The sequence below is a fragment of the Candoia aspera genome, chromosome 3 (genome assembly GCF_035149785.1).
Source record: "Candoia aspera isolate rCanAsp1 chromosome 3, rCanAsp1.hap2, whole genome shotgun sequence".
Classification (NCBI taxonomy): domain Eukaryota; kingdom Metazoa; phylum Chordata; class Lepidosauria; order Squamata; family Boidae; genus Candoia; species Candoia aspera.
In genome coordinates this window covers 187,463,998-187,489,692 of record NC_086155.1, presented here as the reverse complement: position 1 = coordinate 187,489,692, position 25,695 = coordinate 187,463,998, and the positions used below count along the sequence as shown (strand labels likewise).

Here is a 25,695-nt window from a genome sequence, read left to right as displayed (position 1 = left end):
GAAAGATATAGGAGAAACTCAATTAACTGAGGCAGAGAACTATAGATCTGCAATTGGAAGTTTACTGTACATTGCAAATCATTCTCGCCCAGATATCTCAAATTCTGTGGCCATTTTAAGTAGACAGGTAGAGAAGCCTACATCTACTGGAAAAGCAGCATTGAAGAGGTTAATGAGGTATTTGCAAGGAACAAAGAATTATTGCCTGAAGCTAAATGCCTCTGGAACCGAGAAATTGCAGGCTTTTGCCGATTCTGACTGGGGAGCAGATGTCAGTGACAGAAAATCCACTTCTGGGATTTTAATTCAATTTGCTGGATCTAGCTTAGGCTGGCATTCTAGAAAACAAACACTTGTTGCTCTTTCCACTGCAGAAGCAGAGTTTTATTCTCTAACACAAACCTGTAATGAGGTTACATGGTTTAAACATTTGTTAAAAGACATAGGCATGGAAGTGAACCAGCCTATAGCTTTTCATGAGGATAATCAAGCTTGCATTGCTATGGCAAAATCTGAAGCCTGCAGAAATAGAACAAAACATATCGATATTAGATATCAATATATCAAAGATATGATAAGCAAAGGAGAAATAATGTTAAAATATTGTGAATCAAAAGACATGATTGCTGATATTTTAACCAAACCTCTTCCTGTACCAAGACACAAAGAGTTGTCAGAGAAGATTGGTTTGCTTCTTAATCTATAGTGTAAAAAGGGGAGTGTTGAGGTTTTCCTACTAACGATTAAGACTGCTATTGTACCTAATCATTTTGGCCGGGTGAAGAGGTTGTATTTGATTGTCTCCTTTCACATGCTTGATGCAAATCGCCTGGGGGGGAGGAGGACCTGCCTGGACTTGTTTCTTACTTCCTCTTTTTTCTCTCTGCCGATATGTAGCCAAGCTAGGTAGCTCTGAATGAGAGCTAAGTCCTTTAAATATGTTTTGCTTTTTGTAAATAAATTATTTTTATAGAAATGCCTGGTGTGTGACTTTTCTGATTTCTCCTGGGCTAAAGGCTTTCCCAGCATTCTGCAACACTTTAGCTGGTCACTTAGGGGCTTCATGTATATTATTTGCTATACAGGTTGAATAACAGGGTTTTGCTTAAAAAAATAGTATTTCACATTCTTGAAACCTGGTTTGTGTGAAACGCGACGGAGGAAAGAGAAGCAACCTGGAAAGATGGAAGCACAGTAAGACTTGGTAAAGGAGATGGCCCATGAACAACTGGAGGAATCGGTTTCATTGTTAGCAAGGAATGGTCTTCAAAAATCATATTGTGCAATATTTCATCAGCGAGGATCGGATCTCTTCTTATTAAACTAAGTCCCAGCAGCATACTCAAGGTTGTTCAGGCATATGCACCAACAAGTCAGAGCTATGACGATGAAGTGGATAGCTTTTATGCAGATCTCTTTAATGCTCTGTCTCAGAAAATGACATATACAATGGTGATTGGAAACTTCAACACAATAATTGGAAAACAAGCTGTAGGGGAAAAATTTATTGGGAAGTATAGATCCAGTGAAAGGAATCAAAGGGGTGAAAAGCTTGCGACAATGGTGGAAACCAGCAAACTATATGTTGGCAACACCTGGTTTAAGAAGAATATTAAAAGACGATAGACCTGGATCACTCTGAATGCAAGGAAGAAGAATGAAATTGACTACATTCTGATCAACAAAAGAAGATTGCTGAAAGATGTCTCTGTAGTGCCTTCATTTAATACGAGCTGTGACCACCGGATGCTAAGGGCAGGACTAATTTTTGATGAAAGATCAAGAAGAAAATCCTACGATTTGCAAATCAAAAGCTGTTACCAAAATCTCTTGATGAAAATGTCCTGAAGGAAAGCATTTCAAAGATGAATTGGAACATGGTAGAAAATCATAATGAAGACTATAACAACTTCATTGAGAAGCTGATGCAATGCACTAAAGAAGCAAGAATGACAAAGCAAAAGGAGACAAAAGGAAGAATTTCGGAAGAGACCAAAATGCTTCTTCAAAAGAGAAGACAGGTGGCTAGAACTGCTCGGAATAATGTTGAATACTCTTTCCTCTGCAAATTAATATGGAGGAAACTGAAAGAAGATCTGGAGAAATTATGAGAGCAGAAACTTCTTGAGGCAGCAAATAAGCGAAGCAGCATCAGAAAGTGCAAACAGGAAATAGCACTGTGTAAAACAACAATATCTGCATTAAAAGATAAAAATGGAAAAGAAAAGACAGGAAAGCAAGACGTTGAGCAAATCTGCAAAGAATTCTACACGGACTTGTTTGCATCCCATTTGGACATTCCAATGCCACCACTGACTGCCATGACTGAGCATATACCGCCTGTTCTAGTAAGTGAAGTTCGGCATGCCATTCATCAGATGACACTGGGGAAAGCTCCAGGAAAAGATGGTATAATAATGGAAATACTGAAGGCTGGAGGTCATGAACTATGGAAAGCACTGGCGGAGTGCTTCACCAGGTACGTAGAGATGAAAAAAATCCCTGACTGCTGGAAGGAGTCTACTACAGTCCTACAGTACAAGAAGGGAGATCGCAAAGATCTCAAAAATTATAGGCAGATTTGCTTATTATCGACTGTCTATAAGCTATTCACAAAAGTGATTACAAACCGTCTTACAAGAACTTGATGAGCAACAGCCACGAGAGCAGGCTGGCTTTAGAAGCAAGTACAGTACTACCGATCATATGTTCACTCTTACTCAGATCATCGACGGTCAAGACAATATAAATGCGATCGCATTTGTAGACTATGAAAAAGCATTTGACAGTGTCGAAGTCAATGCAGTAATGCAAGTGATCAGTGAACAAGAAATCAACTCCGACTACATCGCACTGCTCAAAGAAGCAAATACCAACTGCTTTACAAATATTACTCTCTTTGAAACCGAAATACGAATACCAGTGGAGAAAGGTGTAAAGCAAGGCAATACGATCTTACCTAAATTTTTCAATGCTGTTTGGAAAATATCATGCACAAAATGAAATGGGAAGATGGAATTGATATAAACAGAGAGAAGATAAACCATCTCAGATTTGTGGGCAATGTTGTACTGATCGCAAAGGATGCTCGAAAGCTGCAAAAAATGCTTTGACAACTTGACGCCCAAAGCAGAAAAGTGGGTCTAAAGATGAATCACACTAAAGCAAAATATATGCAGACAGGGAACCTTCCAAAATTCCAAATGAGGCTTCAGAATGAACTTATTGAAGAGGTTGACCACTATGTCTACCTGGGATGGCTAATCAAAATGAACAATGATCAAAGAGAAGAACTGGTCAGAAGAAAGAAAGCTGGATGGGCTAGATACCATCCCATTAGGGAAGTCTTACAGAAAGAGAAGATTGACAGAAAACTGTGTGCTAATCTTTTTAATTCGACTGTCTTATTGGCGGTGCTATGTGGAAGTGAAACATGGTTACTAACAAAAGCAGAAGAGGAAGAGCTTTCAAGAGTACTAAGGGCTATGGAAAGATCCATGCTGAAAATTTATCTCTGAGACCACATCCCATGCAGCCAGATTAGAACACAAAGTGGAATAAATGATGTCATCATCAAATATTGAAAACGGAAGCTACACTGGGCAGGACATGTCACGCGCATGTCAGATGGCCACTGGACAACAGCAGTTGCTGAATGGTATCCAAGAGAAGTAAAAAGGCCTATTGGCTGACCTCCAAAGACATGGGAAGTCAAGGACTTCAGCTGAACCTGGAGAAGAAATTCGAGATGAATGGAAAGCGAGTTGTGACCAGCAGGACTCTGTCCAGCGACAGTCTGGTCAGTCAAGGTGATCAAGGAGATTACACATGATTAAAAGCAAAAAAAGAAAGAAGTCAAAAGAGTTCAGATATCTCAGACATATAAAGTGTAATCCCTGAAGAACTATGGTTTCCTTTTGTGTGTCTTCCTATACTGTACATAATATTAACAAAAAGTCCTTTTAGATGACAATTTACATACATTTATGCATTTTATCAATTCAGGTTATGTTCATTTTAGCTGTAGGTGGAAACAGCTGTTTTCAACTTATGTGGAAACTATGTTTATACCCCCTTTCCTAACCTGAGTTGGATTACAACCGCCATCATTTACATTTAACATGGCTTTGGTGTTCCTGGCATGATGGGAGGGTAGAGCAACTTATAAGGAAGACAACAGATGGGAATGCTGGCCTAGATTTGACAGATTATATAGTGAGGAGTTCAGGGACATTCCTTTATCTGTATATTACAGAAAGTAATTAAGGGATTTGATTAAGACACTATTACAGTGGAAATTCTTTCCCTTAAAAGCTGCAGTTGATTTATAGACACAGTAGCTCTGAAGAAGGACTACTTTAATTCAAAACACACTAGGCTATAAAATAAAGACCAGATGAGGATAAAACCATATATAGTTCAGTACCAAGCTATTTTCAGGACTGCCCCTCCTATACATTCCCTCTACACTTCTGGATCATCAATAGGGCAAGTTTGATGGGTTCTGGCAGAGATACATTGAACATCTCCTGTTAATGTTGCTTTCTGCATGGAAAGGTCTAGTTGTGGAATGTCTACCATTATTGCTGAAGGAAGCCCCCTCTTTGTTACAATTTAGGAAGGAACTTAAAACATGTTCGATTATCTAAGCATCTTAAATGCTTTATCTGTTTTATTATTTAATTGTTTTAAAAGGAATTGCTTTATTGTTTTAATAATGATCTAAGGTTTGCTTTAACTGGAATTCTGTTGTTTTGATTGTTTTTGAAAGCCACCTGTTAAGGGAGTGCACAGCACATTGCAAATAAATAAATAAATCTGAAGTGAAATCTGCATTTTCCTCACTTGTTTTGGTCTAGGTTGTACATTGCCTAGTAATCTAAAACTGATGTTAGTTTGCTTCTGCAAAATAATTCTTTATTGTTTAACATTTTGCTGTCTCGTGGATGTCTTTGCTAGATCATGAAGTTAAGTGGAGGCTGGGGGCAAATACTCCATGAACAAGTTGCTCCCATGATCTTGCTAGAGGTTCAGAAGTATGCCCAGAAAAGATTAGAGAATAAGTGGCTGCCATTATTTTATACACGCAAAGAATTGGGAACGTGGAAAAAACCAAAGGTAATATTTTAACAATTCATACCACAGAACACTGGATTACCTGAAAATCAATGATAATAAGAAGCATGCAAGATAGTACAGATGACTTTGTATGCAGTTTTTCTTCTGATGGATCCCTTAAGCAGATATTCCTGTAAGCCACTGAAAATGAAAGGGGCTCTTGAAGCTGGGCCTCTACATCTGGCAAGCATTCCAGAGTTCGTTGGGGGGAGGTAGAGACCTTGATCGCTGTAGGATTCCTTCCATCATCCACAGTCCCTCCCTCCCTGGAACACAAATGCAATTCAGTCCATGTGGAAGCTCACAGAGTAATGCAGATTCTGAAGACAACAGATTGGCTCTCTGACGCTCAGGTCTCACATCGCAGCTGTTCCTCATCCTCCCACCTAGGGCACTGTCTTGTATCAAGAACAGTATTGATACTGCACAATAGTGAAGTAGATAGAATCCCTGCCTGGCTATCAGCCAGACCTTTCGTTGAGTGCAGGGAAGAATTATTTTCTCTATGGTGCAAAGAATCTACTGGATAGGAAGGAGATTTTAACTTGGTACCACTTCAGAGAGGAAAACTGTTGAATCTTCAGAGTCTTCACTTCACTGATTTTATGGGTGTAGAGTTGGGGGTTGACAGAATGCCGGATTAAGCCTGGCTTTGTTTTCTGTTCTTTTTCATTTCTTCAGTGTATGAGATTACATTCCTGACTAGGAGAAATGATAGTTTGGGGAAAATGTATCAGTAAGCATAAAGGCAGCTGTTCTTTTTCAGCAGTGGTCCATTCGGGCCCATATCATTTCAGGAAGCCATCTGTGTGACTTTTCCTCATTGGCTTCAGATTTTAAGATAGCCAATGTGTTTGATTTTGTCCATACAGATGAAAAATGTAATCTCGTTCTTTAGAGGTAACTTAATGCTAATCTTGACAAGAGTTTGGATATCGTTAAAGAAACAATAGGGTACTCTCAAAATCTCTATTAATATGCATGCTAGTAATCAATATGCTCTCTTGTCATGTTTGCTTTCAGCTACATATGCAAGAGGCAGCAGAAGATATCTTAATTCAGAAAAAGGAAAAGCAAAAAGTACCATGGGAGGCAAGCTGTGTTTATTTCTACTTGGGTCTTTGTGCATTGTGGACTTAAAAACCTCTATACTATGCAACCCTTACATAAACAAGAGAATAAGCTTAGTTGGTGTTGAGCAGGAGCAGTCATTATTGCATACATGATGCTGTGTGGATAGCAGTGGATCATGTTGGTAAATTAACAAAATTAATTTAATGCAAACACCACGGTCTCTATTATTATTGGAATGGGCACAACTGGAGTCAGAAACTAAAAAAAATCTCATTTGTCTTTTTTTTGTTGTTTCTGGTTCCTGTGGCTACAAATACAGTTAATAAATGTATGAGCAATACCTGATTAAATGCTGATTAAAGGTGAAAACTTTAGATATATTATTTTGTGTGTAGGCCAGAACACTAACTCTTGAGAAATGTTTGTCTCTTGCAAAGAACTCTAAGCATCTGCTTCACTTCATTACTTCTTGAGGCAGTTGTGGGTAACTGGCCAACATTACTTTTAATCCAGATCATCATTCTGTATATTATATACCATCAAAAAAAGATAACTGGGTTCTGGACTCCAGCACTACTGTGCTTACTTTTTTTTTCCCCCAGACTTCCATGTCATTTAATTGAATGGCAGAAAGAATCTGAAATATGCAGCAAAGTAGGCAGGATTAATCATATCTCATGGAGTCTGTTTCATTTACAACTACATTCTAACGTGACGACCGTATCATTGTTAAACTTCTTAAAGCCTTGCAACATGACATCTCGGAGGAGTTCTGGCCTTTCTTTTCTTTTTTCTTTCTCAAAGAGCAGCAAACTCTTTATAACACTTCTTGGACATGCAAGAGGCGGGGTCTTTTGCTTTTTATTTGGGTTCCCTATTGCTAGCTAGCCAATGGCAGGAGCCAGCTGAGCTCTGAAAACATTTTGCTAGATCAGGATCAGAAAGATCTGTTTTGGCAGAATCAGGTACTGCAATACCAGGGCATACAGCCAGGTTAGGTATGAAGGCAGGGTGGAGAGGTATTTCAGGAGGGGCATCCCGTGTGCAGGGAAGAATTTGCAGGGCACAAGTAAGAAGAGGACAAAAATAACCACCGAATTCCAGTTCAAGGAAAGGGAGGCCCAAAGATAGTGGGCTTTGAGAAAGGACAGATCTGCAAACAATAGTTCTTGTCATGTGATTATGCAGGACTTGAACACTGATGTCTTAGGATCTGATTTAGTTGCCTTAGTAGCATGATTAACAACGACTTGTATGAATGTATATTAGACATAAAAGTACAATGAGGCTGAAGGGATTATTCTCAGGAAACAATGCTCAAAAAAGACATTTAGACATTCCCTCTCCTTCAGCTATATCTGGTACTAATGTTTCCGTATTATTTTGTTTTTCTCTCCCTGATGCTAATTCAAGATTTTGGTTTAAAAATGAAAGTAGCTTGGAAACAAAGAGGGTTTTTTTCTATTCCTAATAGTAACTTTCCTTCTTAAAGATGTCTCTCAAAAACGTTGGTGGAGGGCAAGAGAAATGTATGAGATTTCACATTTGTTTTACGATCCACCATGCAAATTATTGCCTGCTCTATTGTGACTTTTAAAAATGACTCCTTCAACTGTGTTGGTAGGATCTGCAGTGGTATTTCAATTTCAATTTTCATTGCTATATGCCTTTTATTTCTTTCAGTTTCTTTTTAGTCTGTCTATTCTTTCATACTTGGCTTCCATGCTCCCCTTTTCTTGGTGTGAAGATCCACAAAATGTCTCAGTGGCATTAATTCCAGAAACAACGAACTTTCAGCGTCTGTCTTTGTTCATGACAATTGATTAGAGTGGCTTTTGTCAACAAGATAAGTTGTCAAAGGCAGTTTTAAACTTGTACATTCTGCGATTTGTGATTACTCTTGCATGTTTCTAAACAATTTCAAACTTTTCCCCTTTCTGTTCATAACTCATACCTTACAGCACAGTCATATGTTCTAAATCACTATTAGTCATTTCCTTTTTCCTGTTGTCCCTTCCAAAGAAACTTTGCCCAAATCAAACAGAAGAGTGGGAGAGAGAAAGGGGCTGCCAAGTTCTACTGTGTCTATGCAATGAACTACTGAACATTGGGGTCAGTGCAGAGATAAGCATCAGACAGTTTGCCCTAAGTAATGCTTATGTTATTCCTTTATAAAACGTGTGCTTTCTGTTCTCCACCCCTCCTTTCAACAGTATGAGAAGAACAAGTGGATATTTTCATCTAAGGAAATAATTACTTTCCGCAAAGCTCTGATGAATCCCATCACAGCTATTCAGTTTCAACGCTTTGTATCCCTGAAAGGAGATTTACTGGGGAATGGAGTGATCTTCTGGCAGGAGGTACAGAAATACAAGGTATAGCACTGTTATGGAATGGAAATAATGCAGTTACTCAGCGACCTTGACATTTACATCTAAACCTATGGTATTACTTTGGGGTCATTTCAGAATAGGAGATCTAAAGGGGCTGACCCCTGGACTTTTTGAGGCTTGTCCTCTTACATAGCTAAGTATTGAAATAAAACCTTGGTGATTACATGGATACACCCATGTAGATTTTTTGACAACAGCACAGAAGTGGTTTGCCTTTATCTTTGCCAGGATGTTTTTTTTATAACATCTTAGTCTAATCAAAGGTATCTGCAGGAGGGGACAAGGGGAGGCAGATTATGAAAGTGGCATTCTGCATTGCATCACAAGTGTTGCAAGTTTTGTAAATGAGTTATGGTGTTTCATGCACATATGAAAGGGGTGAAGCTTGTGATGTGACAATGCAGCACTGCTTTTATCATTTTAACTTAAGCTTTAGATCCTGCTTGTTCAGTCTGTTTCACCATCTTTTCACCACTAATTTATGGTGTTCACATGTACCATTGATTCCCTGATCCTGAACTGAATTATGAGACACGTACAAGCATTTGAACTAGATCAGTGAAGTCTATAACATATTTTTGCAGAATGGACTGCTTCTGCCTAGGGTTCAACTTAGTTAACCATGTCTCTCAAACATCCCATTCCTTCCCCTCTGTCTAGTTTATACCTCTGGAATTTCTTGGTACTCCTCCACCAAAATAGTAATCAGGTCTGATCCTGCTACCCAGTTTAGATGGCAATCTCTAAAGCCATCTTAAGCACTGTCATATTATCGTTGTCAGATACAACACAGGATAGGGTACTGTGGCTTTCTCCAAATAAGAGAAATAATCCAGCAAGAAATCCTGCTCCATATTGTAGCTCCAGCTGTACAGTAGCTGTGCAAGTATAATATCCTAACTGTAATTCCTAATTGTGGCTAGAAGATTTGGAATACGCCACGTCCTCCCCGATCCTTCCCTTCCATGCTTTGCACTCCTCTTCCCTCCAGGATTTGCTTTAACCTTGGTATAGTTTTATAAAAGCATCTACACTGTGATGGTTAAATCTCACTATAATAAGATCTTGAACCAGAACTGATTTGATATGGCTGCTAAGCATGTAATGAAATATTAGTTTGTTCTCTGCTGCTTGCTGTGCTCTTAACCTTCTAACCCAACCTTCCAATTTGCCTGATTTGTTTATGCAGTGTATATGGCAATTTATAAACTTTTCATCTGGCATCTTGTGTGTGAGGCCATCTTCTGGCTTAGTTCAGTGTGTTGTGCAAGCTCAGAAAAATGAGTTAGTTACTCATTGTTAAGTTATCCATAAGTAAGTGAATCATATGAACACATTCAAGTCTTTTGCTTAATTTTATAACTGCCTTGATTTATGTAACATGGCTGCTATTAAAATTTGTGATGTTGAAGTATGTGCACAGTGCCTGGTGCACTGTGACAACAGTTCCAATGATCTTTTTAGGAAGTGTGCTGAAACTACTCTCTTCATCCATGCTGGTGTAAAGAATAAGGAAGATTCCTTGACTGAAATATGCAAGAACTGTTACCTAGGCAAAGGGGGGGTGAAGAAATTTTTAAGCCCTGGGAAACAAGATAATATTCAGAAGTGGCTCAGGCAGATATCTGCCTGATTCACTGGAGTATGGTGTGGGGGAGGTACAACACAATCAAACTTGCAAGATTCTGTCATTCTAGCCAATCTCAATGAAGGTAGTTCTAGTCCTCCTGTGGTGTTGAATTCCTGGCCTGGTCTACCTGCTGGGGATGACAGCTGGCCAGTGGTTCCCTTGCCAGGAAGAAGAGACACAGCAGGAGTGGTGGTGGTGGTGGTGATAACAATAACAAAAATAATAACGGATATAGTTATTTCTAGTTCCTAAGAACCACTGAGCCTAATTACTAAAATGTTCCTTGCTTTTGGCCTCTTGCTTGACTTGGGGTTCCTGGCTTCCTACTCCTGTGTGAAGGCTTCTTTATCTCTGGAACTGCCAGAATTGTAACAGAACCTTGATGCACTTTTGCACACCTTTTATTCCCTGCTTGAAACACTTTAAAAGTTAGAAAAGTGTGCCTCTCAGTCAGTCAGTCAGTCAGTCAGTGTAGGAGCTGCCTGAGTACAGGTTGACTCTGGTGGCTCATAATACAAGGTAATATAAAAAGAACAATTATCTAAAACAGTAAACAGATGGTGAATCTGCTCAACACCTAAAATAGATATTATATACCCAGCAGGGGCTCCAACTACCCCAGCCCAAAGCCTGGGAAAAGAGCCAGGTCTTTAAGGCCCTCTGGAATGCCATCACAATAGGAGCCAGCCCCATTTCAGAAGGGAACTTCATTCTAGAGGGCAGACGCCATGTCAGAGAAGGTATGCTTCCTCGGTCCTGAAAGCTGTTTAATTGAGTGTGCCTACCTGTTGGTCCAAAGTGAACAGTCAGAAGCCACTGGAGACAGTCAATCCCTCAAATAACCAGGCCCTATGCTATGTACAGCTTTTCAGATCTTCAAGGGCAGCCCCATCTATAGCACACTGAAGTAATTGAGCTCTGCAGTGACTATAGCATAAGTGACTACCTGAAGGGTCTCTCCCAATCTAGGAAAGCTGAAGCTGTGCAAAGGCCCTCCTGGTCACAGCTGCTGAACCCTGACCTGAAATCTGATTGAAACAGGTCTAGATAATCAGTTTCCTCCAGGGTTCTCATCAGCTGCTGTCTGACCACCTTTATGTCAAGAAGGTTGGAGGCAGGACAAAAGTTGTCTAAAATGGTTGAGCCCAAAGATGGCCTTTAGAGGAGATGGCACACCATCACCTCTTTCAGGGCTGGAGGAACGAACCACCCCCTCCCTCAAGTGGGCCAATACCATGCCATGGATCCAACCAGGAAAGACTCAGGTCCAGTAAATAGGTGGCCAAACTAACAGTCCACTTCATCAGGAGTCACTAGTTCAAAGTCATCCCAGTTCAAAGGTTCATAGCAAGACTGGACCAAAGCTGTGAGGATCAATAATCTTGTCAGAAGAACTACATAGTAAATAATTTTTAAAAATGCTAAACAAAAATAATAATTAAGGATTGAACCCCCAATTCCACCCAATGTTCAGGAGAGTGATTGGGGGCCGGTCTTCCTCACAATAGGTGATATGGGGTGGGAGGGGAAAGAATAGCTGGGAATCCATCCACTTCCCTACATTAAACTGTATGAGAGTGGTAACACTGCCCAGCCTCATTGCTGAGGCCCAATAACAGCACGCCATGGGGGCAGTGCAATTTATGTCAGTATGTTTTCCTCTGAACTCAAGGATGAGAGAAAAGCACATTAATGTGGCTATGTGGAATAGCCCAGAAACAGGGCAAGTGGATGAGAAGGGGTGGGGGAACTACTGTGAATTCATCATCCTAGTGATGTCTTGATACTATTAAGTGTAACAGTTCATTAATCATGGCACTGCAGTGGTGGCAAATTCACCTATCACATGCTTGCAGTTTGTAATATTTTTATCATTTAACACCAAGAACATGCTTGGCACAAAATCAAGATATAAAGTAGTTAATAGTACAGTAGGGCTAAGTAGTATGAAATGAGTAGACCAAAGAAAAAAGCTTTCTGAGTGTTACTGAAGTACACATTTCCATCATCCCACATTGTTGATCATCTTGCCTAGGGCTGTGAGTTACAATTCATGCAACATCTGGAAGGTCACATATTGGCCATTAGTACCCTAAAAAGTCTTCTCAGGGGTAGGTTTCTTTGTCTCTCTCTCTCTCTCTCAACAATGATTGTTACAGAGCCAGTAAAAAAGGAGTAGGGAGTAAGATCTTCCCTTCTAAAATTAGTTTTTATCTGATTTCTTTAAGAAATATTGGACTTGCCCACTTACTGAGATCAATTTCTGAGATCTTCTTCAGGTTCTTGCCAAACTGAAGTAGGTGATGATGTCTGAGGAAGATTTTCACATTCTGGAGGCCTGATCCTGAAGTGGTTCCCTGGGAAATTTCCTACCACATGGCCTTTGGGGATCATGTGAAGATCTCATTTGCCCAGGCTTTTTATCACTGTTTTTAATGTGGTCTTTTATTTTGTTATGGGCTATTACTGTTTTATTCATTTTTACATGATGTATGTTTTGTTATTTCAAATTTTTGTAAAGCAAGTTGGTCTGAGAAATAGAACCTGAAGAGAGGCTAGGGAATTGTATTTTAGGCATAAATCAAGCTAACTATCTAACTAAATTTGCATCAGCTTTCTTTGACCTGGTGCTTTCCAGATGTGTTAGGATGGCAGTTCCCAGAATTTCCAGTCAGCTGTTGGCCATGCAGATTGGGAATTGTAGAAGTTGCAATCCTAACACATCTGGAACTCATCAGGTTGAGGAAAACTGATTTACGTGTTGACTATGTAATTGCATACAGTATATACTCTGAATGTTTTGTTTCTTCCTTTTCAGGACCTGTGCCATTCTCATTGTGATGATGCCATTATTCAGAATAAGATCACAACCATTATCAACTGCTTTATTAATTCTGCCATTCCACCTGCTCTTCAGATTGACATACCTGAGGAGCAAGCCCATAAGATCGTTGAACACAGGAAAGAACTAGGCCCATACGTGTTTAGAGAAGCACAGGTACATGAGTAAGCCTTGTAGGTAGACATGTCTGTGGTATAGATTGAGAACTGTTTTTATGAATGAACATGGTGGGTGCAAGCTGTCCCTGTTAAGGATTTTGGATTGGCATACTTCAGTATTAAGGCATTAAAGAATAAAAATGAAGAATAGGATCCAAGATATGCACGGAGCTTCCATCTGTGTGCAGAAGATTTTGTCACATTCAAATATTGTTGAGACCCATTTCCCACTTTGGCCACTGGTTATTCCTGAGAAAGTACTCTAAAAAGTAGATGATCTTTCAGTGAGTTGTCTGATGCAGCCCCCAAGAAGCAGCTCTTGATAAGGAAAAAAACTAGTGTATTCTGTGTGTGTGTGTGTGTGTATGCATGCACATACAAAAGCACAGAGATTTGTAGATCTGTGTGGAATATATGTCAGCATTGCACAAGAGTAGTTTATCAAGTCTTTTTAAAAAAAAATTAGGATGCTATTGGGTCCAATTGTACACTCCTGTTACTATTTCCCTTTAAAAAATAAGCATAAGCATGAGATATAACAATTTGCTGTATAGACCAAATGAGGTAACTTGTAAAAAACATTGCAAAAATTTACTGTTGACTACCGACTGTTATTAATTTTATGCTTCTGTTTTTAAAATGTATTTTAATAATTTCTTCCTCATTTCACCATGAAATACAACTGATTGTTGTCTACTTTGACTATCCTTCACCTTTTAAAGGTCAGTTAATAGAAGCCCATAAAATTCACAGCATCACCAGAAGAAATAGCCAGGAAATCATCTGAACTCATATAGGTTATGGGGTAATTAAAACCAATTATGTCAGTGAAAAAATGCAATTTGGATTTGGATGCAGTTTAGAATTCAGAAAAATTCATCCAGATAACGATAGAGGTTTTAAAGGACTAATAGCACTAGTATGGGCTAAAGAATAGTGGATAGTGCCAGGGGCACCCACAGTGATGGTCACAGGCTTCAAAATGGTAGGCACAACCAGGCAATCAAAGCCCCACCCCTTTTTATTTGCATGTTATTTATTTATTGGATTTATATGGCCACTCATCTCAAAGACATGACTCTGGGCAGCTAACAATATTAAAAATAAAACCACATACAAAATATCACATAAAAACACATAGCAGCTGATTTAAATTTTTTTAAAAATACAATCAACACAACCAGGAGATTGGCTCTTTCACATACCTGGGCCCCTGGGCTCGACCACAGAACCAAGTCTTCAGGATCTTGCAGAAGGCCAGCAGTCAGGGCCAATCAGTTCTCTGGAAGGATGATATTCCAGAGGTGGGGGGGCACCATGACAGAAAAGGCTCTCCTCCTGGGCCCCATCAAATGACATTCCTCAGCAGATGGGACCCAGAACATGCCCTTCCTGCTGGACTGAATGAGACGGGTAGGAAAATACGGGGAGAGACAGTACTGTAAGTAACCAGCCATGATGGGTTTTAAAGGTGACTACCACCACCCTGAATTGTACCCAGAAGCATAATGGTAGCCAATGCAGCTTGCACCAAACAACAGGCACCTTTAACTCCCATGCCACTGCTTTTGGCACCAGCTAAAGCTTCCGAATGCTTTACAAGGGCAGCTCCATGTAGAGACATTGTAGTAGTAGTGCATGTGATGCATGTTAAAAAGGGGAGGGACTTTGATCATCTAGCTGAGCCTGCCATTTTGAAGCCAGAGAATATGGTTGTCGATGCCCCTCGATATAACATTGTTTCAGATCCAAAGGTTATGGATTTAAATCTCACGGTAGGCATCTGTTCAGACATATTACTGAATAAACTCACCAGTGCTTTCCCTCACATCTTTTTCTTCAAAATAGGTTTTCTAGAAACTGAATTCACGTGTGTGTGTGTGTGTGTGTGTGTGAATTTGGGAGACTCTGCAGGTGACAAGAGGCACTATTCTGTAGAAAAGTGAACATAACACCTTTTGTGAAGTTGGGCTTAAAGAACAAACTAGGTGTGTTGCAGTTATACTGGCCTACCTACTGCACTGCTTTATCCCTGCCTAAACTATGGGACCTTACTGGTATTGGAGTCTCCTAGACTGTTGGTACTAGGGAATTTCAGTTTGTTTTCTGTGGGGTAACATCAGCCTCTCAAGGCTGTCCAGACCAGGAAACAACCTCCACAAAAAGACTAGAACAAAGCTTCATTGAGATAGGCTATATTAATAAAACCTTGCAGGTCTGATTGTGTTTTTCCTCCCCTCCCTCTTATACCCCAGTGAGTTAGGGAGGAGCCAGCCCGAGTCTTTTCAGTCCCTGAGATGGATCTGACTCACAGTCTGGAAGCCCTCTTGGACACGGCCCCTTTCCCTTCCTTCATCAACTAGCTTCTGCCAGGTTTCAATGACTTGTGTGTGAGAACAAAATTAACTTTCAAAAACTAAAATTGGAGGTTTCTTTGAGAGAAGAGATCATACAGAGTGTGATGGCTCTCATTGCATCCCTGAGTTTGTGCCAGATGGGTAACCAGAGAGCTGTGTATCCCAGCATTTCTTAAATAGCAACTGACAGGGATGCTAGGCAAGGAAGGAAGAAGAGATAAATACATGAATCTCCTACATTTATCTTATGCTAATTTTCCAGAAACCATGCAGTGAAGTTACCCTTTGAATCTCTGATTTTACTTTCAGAACTCTTTTCTTCATCTAGTGTAAAGGAAATAATCTCTGCAAAGAGATTATATCATTTCAAAAATCTCACTGTTCTGCAAAGTTGTTTTACAATTTTTCTGGAGGTAAAAGCAGTTTCAAGTAAAGTTTCAAAAGAGGCTCCATTGTCTGTCAAAGTTGAATATTCTGGACAACGATTGGGGTTTAAAAGCAGTTCTGATGCAATTTGTTCGTTTGTTTTTAAAAACCTCATATTAAAAACTTAAACAATTCACCAGTAAATGTTTTTATTAATGCAAGACATTATTTTTTTTTTAAGGAAAGGCTTTGAAACTGTGGCTTCAGAAATTTCTCATCAACAATAAACACATTTTGATGGGAAGCATGTGCCTGTCTGGAGTAAAATATTAAAAGGAAATCTGTAGGGTGGTGGGAGTTTATGCTGTGCATTAGAATAGAACCATTTACTTCATTGCTGGCAAAATAGTCTAATTATCTGCAGTACAGTTTGTTTTTGTGCGGTATTGTACTCTTAAGACAGCCCCTTCTTTTTCCCTGCTTCAGATGACTATTTTTGCGCTTCTCTTTAAATTTTGGCCACCATTTTGTGAATTTCGAGGCAATTTGTTTGATGAGGCTATTATGCCTGTTCTGGAAAAAGAAAAGAAGACACCGAAATTAAAAAAAGCAAAAGAATTAGAAGAGAAGGTGAGAAGAGCTGCTAAACAGCAATGTGAATAACTCAAAATAAGATAAACTCTTGAAATAGTGCAGCTATTTGTATCCAAATCCTGCAGAAGTGAAAAGACACCAATGTCCACATTACAAATGGCATTTCCCTATTTATGAGTATTCATTTATTATATTTGATATCAGGCCCCGTAGGAGTTTAAGACAGACAGCAATACTTTAAAATAAAACACGCTTTGAAAGGTTGCTGAATTGTAATAACCTAGATGAAAACACCTTTTGATGCCAGCTTTCCAGAACCCAGCTCTCTCCAAACTTTTGCCCTTGAGATGTGTTGGAATACAATTCACATCATTCTCAGCAGCACGTTCTTGTAATCCAGTCCATACTGTCTGCTTTAAGAATTCTGTGAATCCTCCCAAGAGAAGGAATTCTATATTTGTAGAGAGTTGCTAAATGCTGTATGTATATGATCCAGTCAAAAAAATGTTATTAAAATGCTATTAGCCAGGTGACTCCACCTCAGATCTTAGGAGCCCAATGGGAAGGGGGAAGAGATAGGTAGATCACAACCCATAAAAATGGTAAAACCTCCACTTTTAATGGAGGGGAAGCCAGGAGAGAGCAGAGCTTCACACCATGATAGAAACTCTAACTACCACCCTTGTGGGAAAATATTGAAGCGGGGTGGTGGTGGTGAAGCAACTCACTTTCCTCCACAACACTCAACAGGAGGCAATATTTAGGTGCAAATATCAACCATGAACAAGGGGGAGGGTTTTAAATGGTGATGGAAGTGAATGTTGCTTAGTTCCCACGGCCAACCTGAGAAGTGACATATCCCCTGTTTTGGGTGTGACAAGCTAAATCTTCTCTTCCATGAGAGAAACAGCATGCCATTTGACTTTCTCTTTCTGAGCTCAGTGTTTCTCCCCAGTGCTTGTCATGGAGGGCAAGGCTGAGGGTCATCACCTGAGGAAAAAGGAAAAAAAGAACCTCAGTACAGGTAATCCTTGCTTACCAACCACTTGTTCAGTGACCATTTGAACTTACGATGGTGCTGATAATAGAGACTTATGAGCAGTCCTCGAAGTTGTGGCTGTCACAGTGTCCTGGGGTCATGTGATCCTGATTCAGGCAGTTGGCAACCGGTGCACTTTATGACGGTTGCAGCATCCTGCATCACGTGATTGCCATTTGCGATCTTCCCTGCTGGCTTCCAACAAGCAAAGTCAATGGGGAAGCCAGCAGGAATTCGCAAGTCATGGTCACATGTCATCGTGCTTAATGACTGCATGTAATTTGCTTAATAACCACAACCAGAACTGATGTTGTAAGTCAGCATGGATCAAGTGACATTGTGCTTAACGACCTCACCACTTAGTGATGGAGTTGCCAGTCCCTATTACAGTAGGTTAGTGAGGACTACCTGTAGATCTTGCCTGAGCCAGAAGTTGAGGGAAACTCGGAGAAAGAGATCTCAGGGAAAGAGAAAGATCCTATAGAAATCCCCTGTACAACTGAGTAACTGGAAGAATTCATGGTAGTCCCAGGGCAAGCCAAGTAGAGCCTCACAGGGATCTTGTCTGGATTCCTTGACAATCTTTCCAACTACGCCCCAAAATACTTCCTTTATTTCCAGTTCTTTCAGATATCTGTCTTGACAGAAAGTCTCCTTATAAGACAAAGAGTTTATTCAGCAGAAGTCTGAGTAGGTCCAAATCTTGATACAAAACCAAAACCAGAAAGATATAAAGTGGAGTCTCAAAACTACACTGAATTATAATATTCCAATAGCTTAATTTATTTTACCTTGAGGATAATCAAATATGTTTTCATTGCTAGATTCCGAAGAAGAAACCTCCCCCGCCTTTGAAAATAAGTTCACCCACTGATTCAAGACTGAGTGTAACTGAATTTTCACCAACGCATAGCTTCTCTGGATTGGGCCGAGAGGTGATTGAATTTTATACTATCAGTCCTTCCGGAAGCAAAATGTGATAATCCAGTAGGATTCAGTGGATTTAGAAAATGGGCTAGAACAGATTGAAAGAAGAGTCTGATGTGTTACCAATTTCATTTTAAAGAGATTGATATAGTTTAATTATGGGCAAATGAATTTGCTAGCAGTCATTAGGATCTCAAAACATTTTTGGAAAAGGGGGCAAAAGGGTGGACATGTCTGAAATTTTGAAAGCATGTTGAGGATGTTTATATGAATAACTCTCATGACAGGGACTGAATATTGCTATACAAGTGGAAGCTTTTTTAAAAATGTAGTTTAAACATGTTGAATGAACCCGTTATTTTATTAATTAAAAAAACACCCTTCTGTAAAATTGCAGAACTGAACTGAGGAAAGGCCTGTTGTCTTTGAATACTTCTGAGAATAGACAAATAGCACTGGTAAAGATCTAAAAGTACATCTGCTACTGGCATATTCAAGCACTAAATGTGGATTAATTCAGCATCTTAACCACTTCAGGCAGGATATAAATCCAAATAATTAAAAGCATTGGAATCAGTTATTTGATATGAAATTCATATATTTCACAACTGCCTTGGAGGAAATTGGCTCTTCAACCCATTTTAGTTTGACATTCTGTTGTAGATCTATACCCATGTTTTCTTTCACTGTCTAGTCAAAGTAACTATGGAATGGATTTAGACTTGAGCCAAGAATTAAGAGGAAATGATCTGGACATCCATCTCCTAAGTAAATTCCACTGAAATGGCCCCTATTCCTTTCAGTGGGGTTTGATTAAGAGAACTTTGTAGTGGAATCATGACATTGTTTATGCTGTTTAATTGCCTGTTTATATGTATATGTGTGAGTGGCCTGTTTCATTTCTGTTTCATTTGCATAAAAGTAAGGACTGAAGTAGGTTGAAGAGTCTAGATGGGTATAATGCAGTGTTTTTCAGCGTTGGCAACTTTAAGATGTGTAGACTTTAACTCCCAGAATTCCCCAGCCAGCACTTCAATTCTGGGAGTTGAAGTCCACACATCTTAAAGTTGCCAAGGTTGAAAAACCCTAGTATAATGCCTGGAATGGAAATCCGCATTTCTTATTACAAGTGGTATTAAGAAGCCACATGAAGTATTATGTTGCCACACTCATAAATAATGCCTTAATGACCTCATTACACTCTTTTATTATAATTTCAGTTTTCTGAAGGCAACAACTGCTAACATTATCTTAGGGTGTTAAGAAGGATTGCCCATTTATGGGCACACCATCATACCCACCTAACTTGTTTGCTTTTTTAAATGGCTTGTTGCAGTTTTTCTGGTCTTATTCAAAGTACATAGAAGCTCTTGAGCAAGAAAGGGTCCTCCTGCAGATTCAAGAGGATTTAGAGAAAAAATCAGTAGCATCATCTGCTTATTCAGGTCAGCTTTTCATCAGCGAGAAAGATATTTTTGGGTCCATTTAACATTGATTTTCTTACGAACTATATGAGGTAAAGGTAACGGTTTCCCTTGACATTAAGTCCAGTCATGTCCGACTCTAGGGGGCGGTGCTCATCTCCGTTTCAAAGCCGAAGAGCCGGCGTTTGTCCGTAGACACTTCCGTGGTCATGTGGCCGGCATGACTAAATGGAACGCTGTAGACTGCCCACCAAAGTGGTACCTATTAATCTACTCACATTTGCATGTTTTCGAACTGCTAGGTTGGCAGGAGCTGGGACTAGCAACAGGAGCTCACCCTGTCACATGGATTCGAACCGCCGACCTTCCGATCGGCAAGCTCAGCAGCTCAGTGGTTTAACCCGCAGCGCCACCACGTCCCCTACTAACTATATGAAGCACCAATTTAATATTATATTCTCTGAAGACTATGGGCTTTATTATGGTTTAAAGTCTCTCTCTCTCTCTCTCTCTTCAGGTCTCCCATCCTTCCTCTCTATGAAAAGTGAAATAATGACCTCCGAAAAACCTGCTCTCCCAGCCAACTTCAGCACAGCTTTTGTGAAGCAACGTTCATTCCCACCTAAAGACAATGCAAGTATGTCTCAAGGGGGACAGTTAATTCTCCATGTTGATAATGTATGATGTTGTTTCAGCAGATGCTCCGTTTGTGTTCCTAATGAAAAGCCTTGCTGATTCAGTCTAGGAGGGGCATGCAATATAAGTAGCACATACTCCTTGATGCGCCAATAGCTTTTTCAGTGCTTCATACTTGGTGTTCCTCCCCTGGTTGCCTACATAAGCTAGGCAGAGTTGTCCTTCCAAGCTAGCAATGAAAGCTTTTCATTAGCTTGCCTTGAAACATTCTTGTTCCTTCCATCTGTGCTCCTCATCTGAAGTCACACTGTTGTCATTCTACCTGCAGTGGGAAAATGGTCCTCCTGCAGGGCTTGCTTCCTCTAACTCTTGCTTTACCTTAGTCCATTTTCAAAAGAAGTGGTCACATTTTTATCTTAATTTATAGCTCACTGTCTGCTTAGGGATGTCGTATAAACACAGCAGGATTCTAGTTCACAAATATTAACATTCTTGCCCTCTTAAGAGTTGTCCCACCAAACAGTAACCGTTTCAGGCTCCAGTGGTTTCAGTGGGAAGTGGTTATGCATGTTCTTAATATGTTTGCTGAACCTGTCTTTTAGAATTGGTCCATAAGGCCAACGCTTGTAATTAAATCCCAGCAAAAAACACAGAAGGCTGGAAATTGTGGGAGTTATAGCCCTGACACATGTGGAAAGCACTGGGTTGGGGGGATGCTCTTCATGTTTCCTCAGAAGCAAGTTCTGTTGAACAATGTTATACTTATTTGCAGTGATGATGCAGGGGATCAGGCTTATGTAGAAAGCTAGTTTTCTAGTGCCAAAGGTACTATGCTCTGAGAAAGCAGATGTTACTTTTCTTTGAGCTACTGTATATATGGAATTAATAATTCATAATCTCTGTCATTTAAACACCATGACTGAACACATGAACATCCTCCAGTTCATTCCAGATTGATTCCATAATCTAAACACGATCTTTGTAGTTGAATGGTGGCGGTTACATTTTGAATGCAGAAAATATCTCTGATAAAAGCAGACTTAGCTATGGAGTCCTTGGTGCTCTCTGAGCTTGGTTGTTTGCTTGCAGACGTCTCATTACCCGACTAGGCAACATCTTCAGTACTAGAAGGGAGTGGGCCTTGCTCCCTGTTTATATACAGTAGCTTGCCCTGACAGTGCTGATGGGGTGTTGTTCTCTCCTTGGTTGTTCCTTGATTAGGCTGTTGTTTAATAAACAACAGTAAATAAACAGCTAACTACTGTATATAAACAGAGAGCACACCCCACTCCCTTCTAGCACTGGAGATGTTGCCTAGTCGGGCAATGAAACATCTGCAAGCAAACAAACAAGCTCAGAGAGCACCAAGGACTCCGCAGTTCAACCCTGAGCTCCAGATAATCTCTTCTGCCTCAGCTCATCCAGACTGAATTTCTGCAACACACGCTTCTTGGGGCTGTCTTCAAGAGCAATTACATCTAGGAGGCACCTACGAGAATGTTGGTAAGGTCTTGCAGTCAGGGTCCATCAGTCCTCTGAGGCTTGCACTGATGGTTTGTTTCTTAGCAGAATTCTAGCTAGAGTGCTAGCAATGACTTTTTAAAGTTTAAAGGGTTTCGATCCAGAATATCTTAGGGTCCACCTCCTCTTGTAATGCTGTCCAGTCTACTAGATCTAATAGAAAAGCCCTTCTCTGTGACAGAGATATTTTTGATTGAGACAAGATAAAATATTTTATAATTTACACAGTTAAGCTCTTTGAATCCCTACCTTGGCAGGCCCACTTGGCTCCTTATTTGCTGGTGTTTCAGAATTTCCTTTTTTAAGCAACTGTTCTCTCCATAGGCAACATACATGTTAGAAGATGCTCTCTTGCCTCTTTCTCTATTTATTATATTTCTCTATTTGCTTTTGTTAAAATTGTTTAGTTTTGTCGTTGAGATGGTTTCTATTTAACATTTAAAATTTACTACTGCTTTTAAATGCTGTAAGCTGCTCAGAGAGATAACGTGTATTGGACAGGGATAGAAATTTTTATATCAATCAATAAATTTAACAATATATTCCAACATTTAGAAGCAAATGTCAGATGCAATTACCTATGGAAAGGCAAAAGAATTTATTCCCCATGATTTTTATTTAAAACAGTAGGAACTGTAGGAATTATTGTCTTCAGTTCGTCTTATGATTTTTCATTTCTTATTATATTAATGCAGTATATCTCTTCCTCCCAACCCTAGGAACTCCAAAATTTTAAGGAACCTGATGAAGAAATATGGGTTTGCATTCACACTGGGACCACAAATCATCAGAAATAAATGAATGTAGCTTACTGGTTTGCACTATTTTTTGGAAAAAACTAATAGCCAAGAGAAGAAAGAAACTAACTCTGGTGCCAGTGGGACATTTTTCCTACATATTATACTATTATAGCCTTCCCCAATTTAACATCCTCCAGCTATGTTGTAGTGCAGCTCCCGTCATCTGGAGGCAGCATCCTTTCAATGTCAGATTGGGAATCCTGTGCATGAGTGCGTCCGTGCATGTGTGTGTATACACACACACACACACACACACATATATATATGAAGGAGGAATTGCTAATCAATTTACTTACAAAATATTTGAGAAGTTCGCAGCTCATTGACGAAGCCTATATACCTCACTAGGACTGTGAGGTTCGGGAATTTTAGGGTACAAGGAAATCCAAGGCAGTTCCTCTTGCTTTTTGGTGTATGGAAGTCTCAGGAGCAGGTATACGAAACATTCCTTAGAACATCAGGGCTGGTCCTGTCATGAGTACTGATGGTGAGCAGGAGGGGGCCTCGATCCAGGGTGGAAAACGCATGCGTAGTACTGAGGAATTAAGCGGCCATTCAAAGAGACACAGATCAGTCCCGCCTTAGCCTTTGGGGTTTATATGTCTGGGTTTTTCCCACGCTTCTTCAGTTTGTTAGGATTCTGTTAATGTAGCATTAATAAACACTAGAGACCTACTCCTCGTCTCAGTGTGATTTCTGACTGTTAGGACAGGTCCACTGGTAGAACCATTTGTAGGGCTTCAGAATGACAACATCTGTGACTCATATCTGCCATATTGTTTCACAGCCACATCTGATTCTTACTATAAATTACAGTAAGAACTTGAGCTGAGTTGCGGATGATTGCCGCTGAAGGATTCAACCACATTAGATCTTTCTTCCTTTTGCAGCGTTCAAGTTAAATGATGATGTATTATAAATCAAGAAGGGAGGTATCTGTAGTCCATATGTGGTCGTTTTTGATGATTTCAAAGTTCCCCAAGAACTTGTCATCCCAAAAGGGGAAAATTGGGACCAAATCCTGCCCCTGGTCCCTCTGGGCATCAAATAGGAGGAGGAGGAGGAACAACCACAAGAAAAACAACAAATGAAGCCCTGCTGCAAAACGATTGCCTTCACCTGTTACAGATTATTTGGTTTAGATTCATGATACATCGCTTTTTGGCCTTGTGTCTATGATCAGATTCACCATGCTAGAAATCTGTTTTCTTTGCCGTATGTCAAACAACTGCAGTCTGGATTGTTTCTTCTCTATAGCAAAGATTTATGTCATATATTAAAAAGTAACTTTCATTTAGGTACTTAATTTTTTCTCCAGCCAAACACAATACGAAACCAACGATGTGCCCGTGTTTTAGATTTGGACTATCTTTGTAGCCAGTCCAAACATCAACCCATTAATCCTTGCCTTCTTATGTCCCCCATGATACCTTCAAACACTTAATAACCAAACGATTTGTTTATCTCACTCAGTAGCTCCATTCTGAGTCATATTTAGCAGACTTGTTATGTGAAGGATATAATCCAGACATATGTCAGGGAGGATAAACTTTGCATGATTGATACTTGGTCTTGCAGAATTGTTTCCACCCAGGCAGTAAAACAATGTTTCCCTTGTGGTTTTGATGGAAGTGGTGTAAGTAGATGTCTTACTTGCCTGTCATAAGAAATGTCATAGCTTTGGTGTCTCACAGAATTTTGGTGTCTCACAGAATTTTGGGTGACTGGTTGTAATTCACCCATTGCATTATCACTCCTTTCCAGAGTAGTTCACAAATTGTTGATATTAGATTTATCCAATTTACAGTCAGCCTTTTAAATTTGACTGAATGAACTTGGTTATTATCTAGCCAAGTTAGGATCTTGTTTTCAGTCTACTTTATCTTAAGGAGAAAGTGAAACATATACTCACATGTTTTTATTTGAAAAATCAATGAAACTTAAGCTTTTTTAAAAACTTCGGAATGTGATGTTTTGTTGCACTTAAAGATTGGCAGAGGGAGACGTGGTGGCGCTGCGGGTTAAACCGCTGAGCTGTCGATCGGAAGGTCGGCGGTTCGAAACCGTGCGGCGGGGTGAGCTCCGGTTGTTAATCCCAGCTCCTGCTCACCTAGCAGTTCGAAAACATGCAAATGTGAGTAGATCAATAGGTACCGCTTCGGCGGGAAGGTAACGGCGTTCCATGTCGTCATGCTGGCCACATGACCCGGAAGTGTCCTATGGACAACGCCAGCTCTAAGGCTTAGAAACGGAGATGAGCACCGCCCTCTAGAGTCGGACACGACTGGACTTTACGTCAAGGGAAACCTTTACCTTTACCTTTTTAAAGGTTGGCAGATCGATTGCATTTTTCTAAAGAAATGATATTATGCTTTCAACATTATCTAACATAGCTGTAATTTAGCTGTATTCCTAATGTGTTTCTGTATAGTTTATAAGATCCAAGTGTAACCACTATGCTTTCAGTGGTCAATTCTGTCACTTGTGACTTCAACTGAGACAAGCATTTTTAGTGTATGTGCGAATTAGATTACCCAAACAAGGATAACTGTGATACAACAGTTTTATAAATGGCAACTTATAATAATGTGATCATCATCATGTTTGCATTGTGGCACCTTAAGACATACACAATTACTATAGCATAATTTTTCATGGATTGGCATCTGTTTGATCAAATATATTAAAATTATCTTGAGTTACATAATACAATACATGATACATAGAAATGTTTGGAGAAAAGATCAGTTGTAAAGAATGAGGTCAGAAGAAAATGAATTGCAGACAGTAAAGACATGGACAGTCATTAATTTGTG

General features: G+C 39.8%; 1 protein-coding gene across 1 annotated transcript in view; it reads left to right on the top strand.

The window, feature by feature from the left end:
* RGS22 (regulator of G protein signaling 22) overlaps positions 1–22,890 on the top strand; it is a 97,011-nt gene extending 74,121 nt beyond the window's left edge. Inside the window, exons 20-28 of the mRNA XM_063299551.1 lie at positions 4,960–5,118; positions 6,142–6,219; positions 8,415–8,567; positions 13,034–13,213; positions 16,425–16,568; positions 18,396–18,506; positions 19,835–19,943; positions 20,440–20,559; positions 22,799–22,890. Coding sequence (XP_063155621.1) covers positions 4,960–5,118; positions 6,142–6,219; positions 8,415–8,567; positions 13,034–13,213; positions 16,425–16,568; positions 18,396–18,506; positions 19,835–19,943; positions 20,440–20,559; positions 22,799–22,815 — 1,071 coding nt within the window. The 3' untranslated portion in view covers positions 22,816–22,890. The remainder of the gene's footprint in view (positions 1–4,959; positions 5,119–6,141; positions 6,220–8,414; positions 8,568–13,033; positions 13,214–16,424; positions 16,569–18,395; positions 18,507–19,834; positions 19,944–20,439; positions 20,560–22,798) is intronic.
* The last annotated feature ends 2,805 nt before the right edge of the window (positions 22,891–25,695 follow it).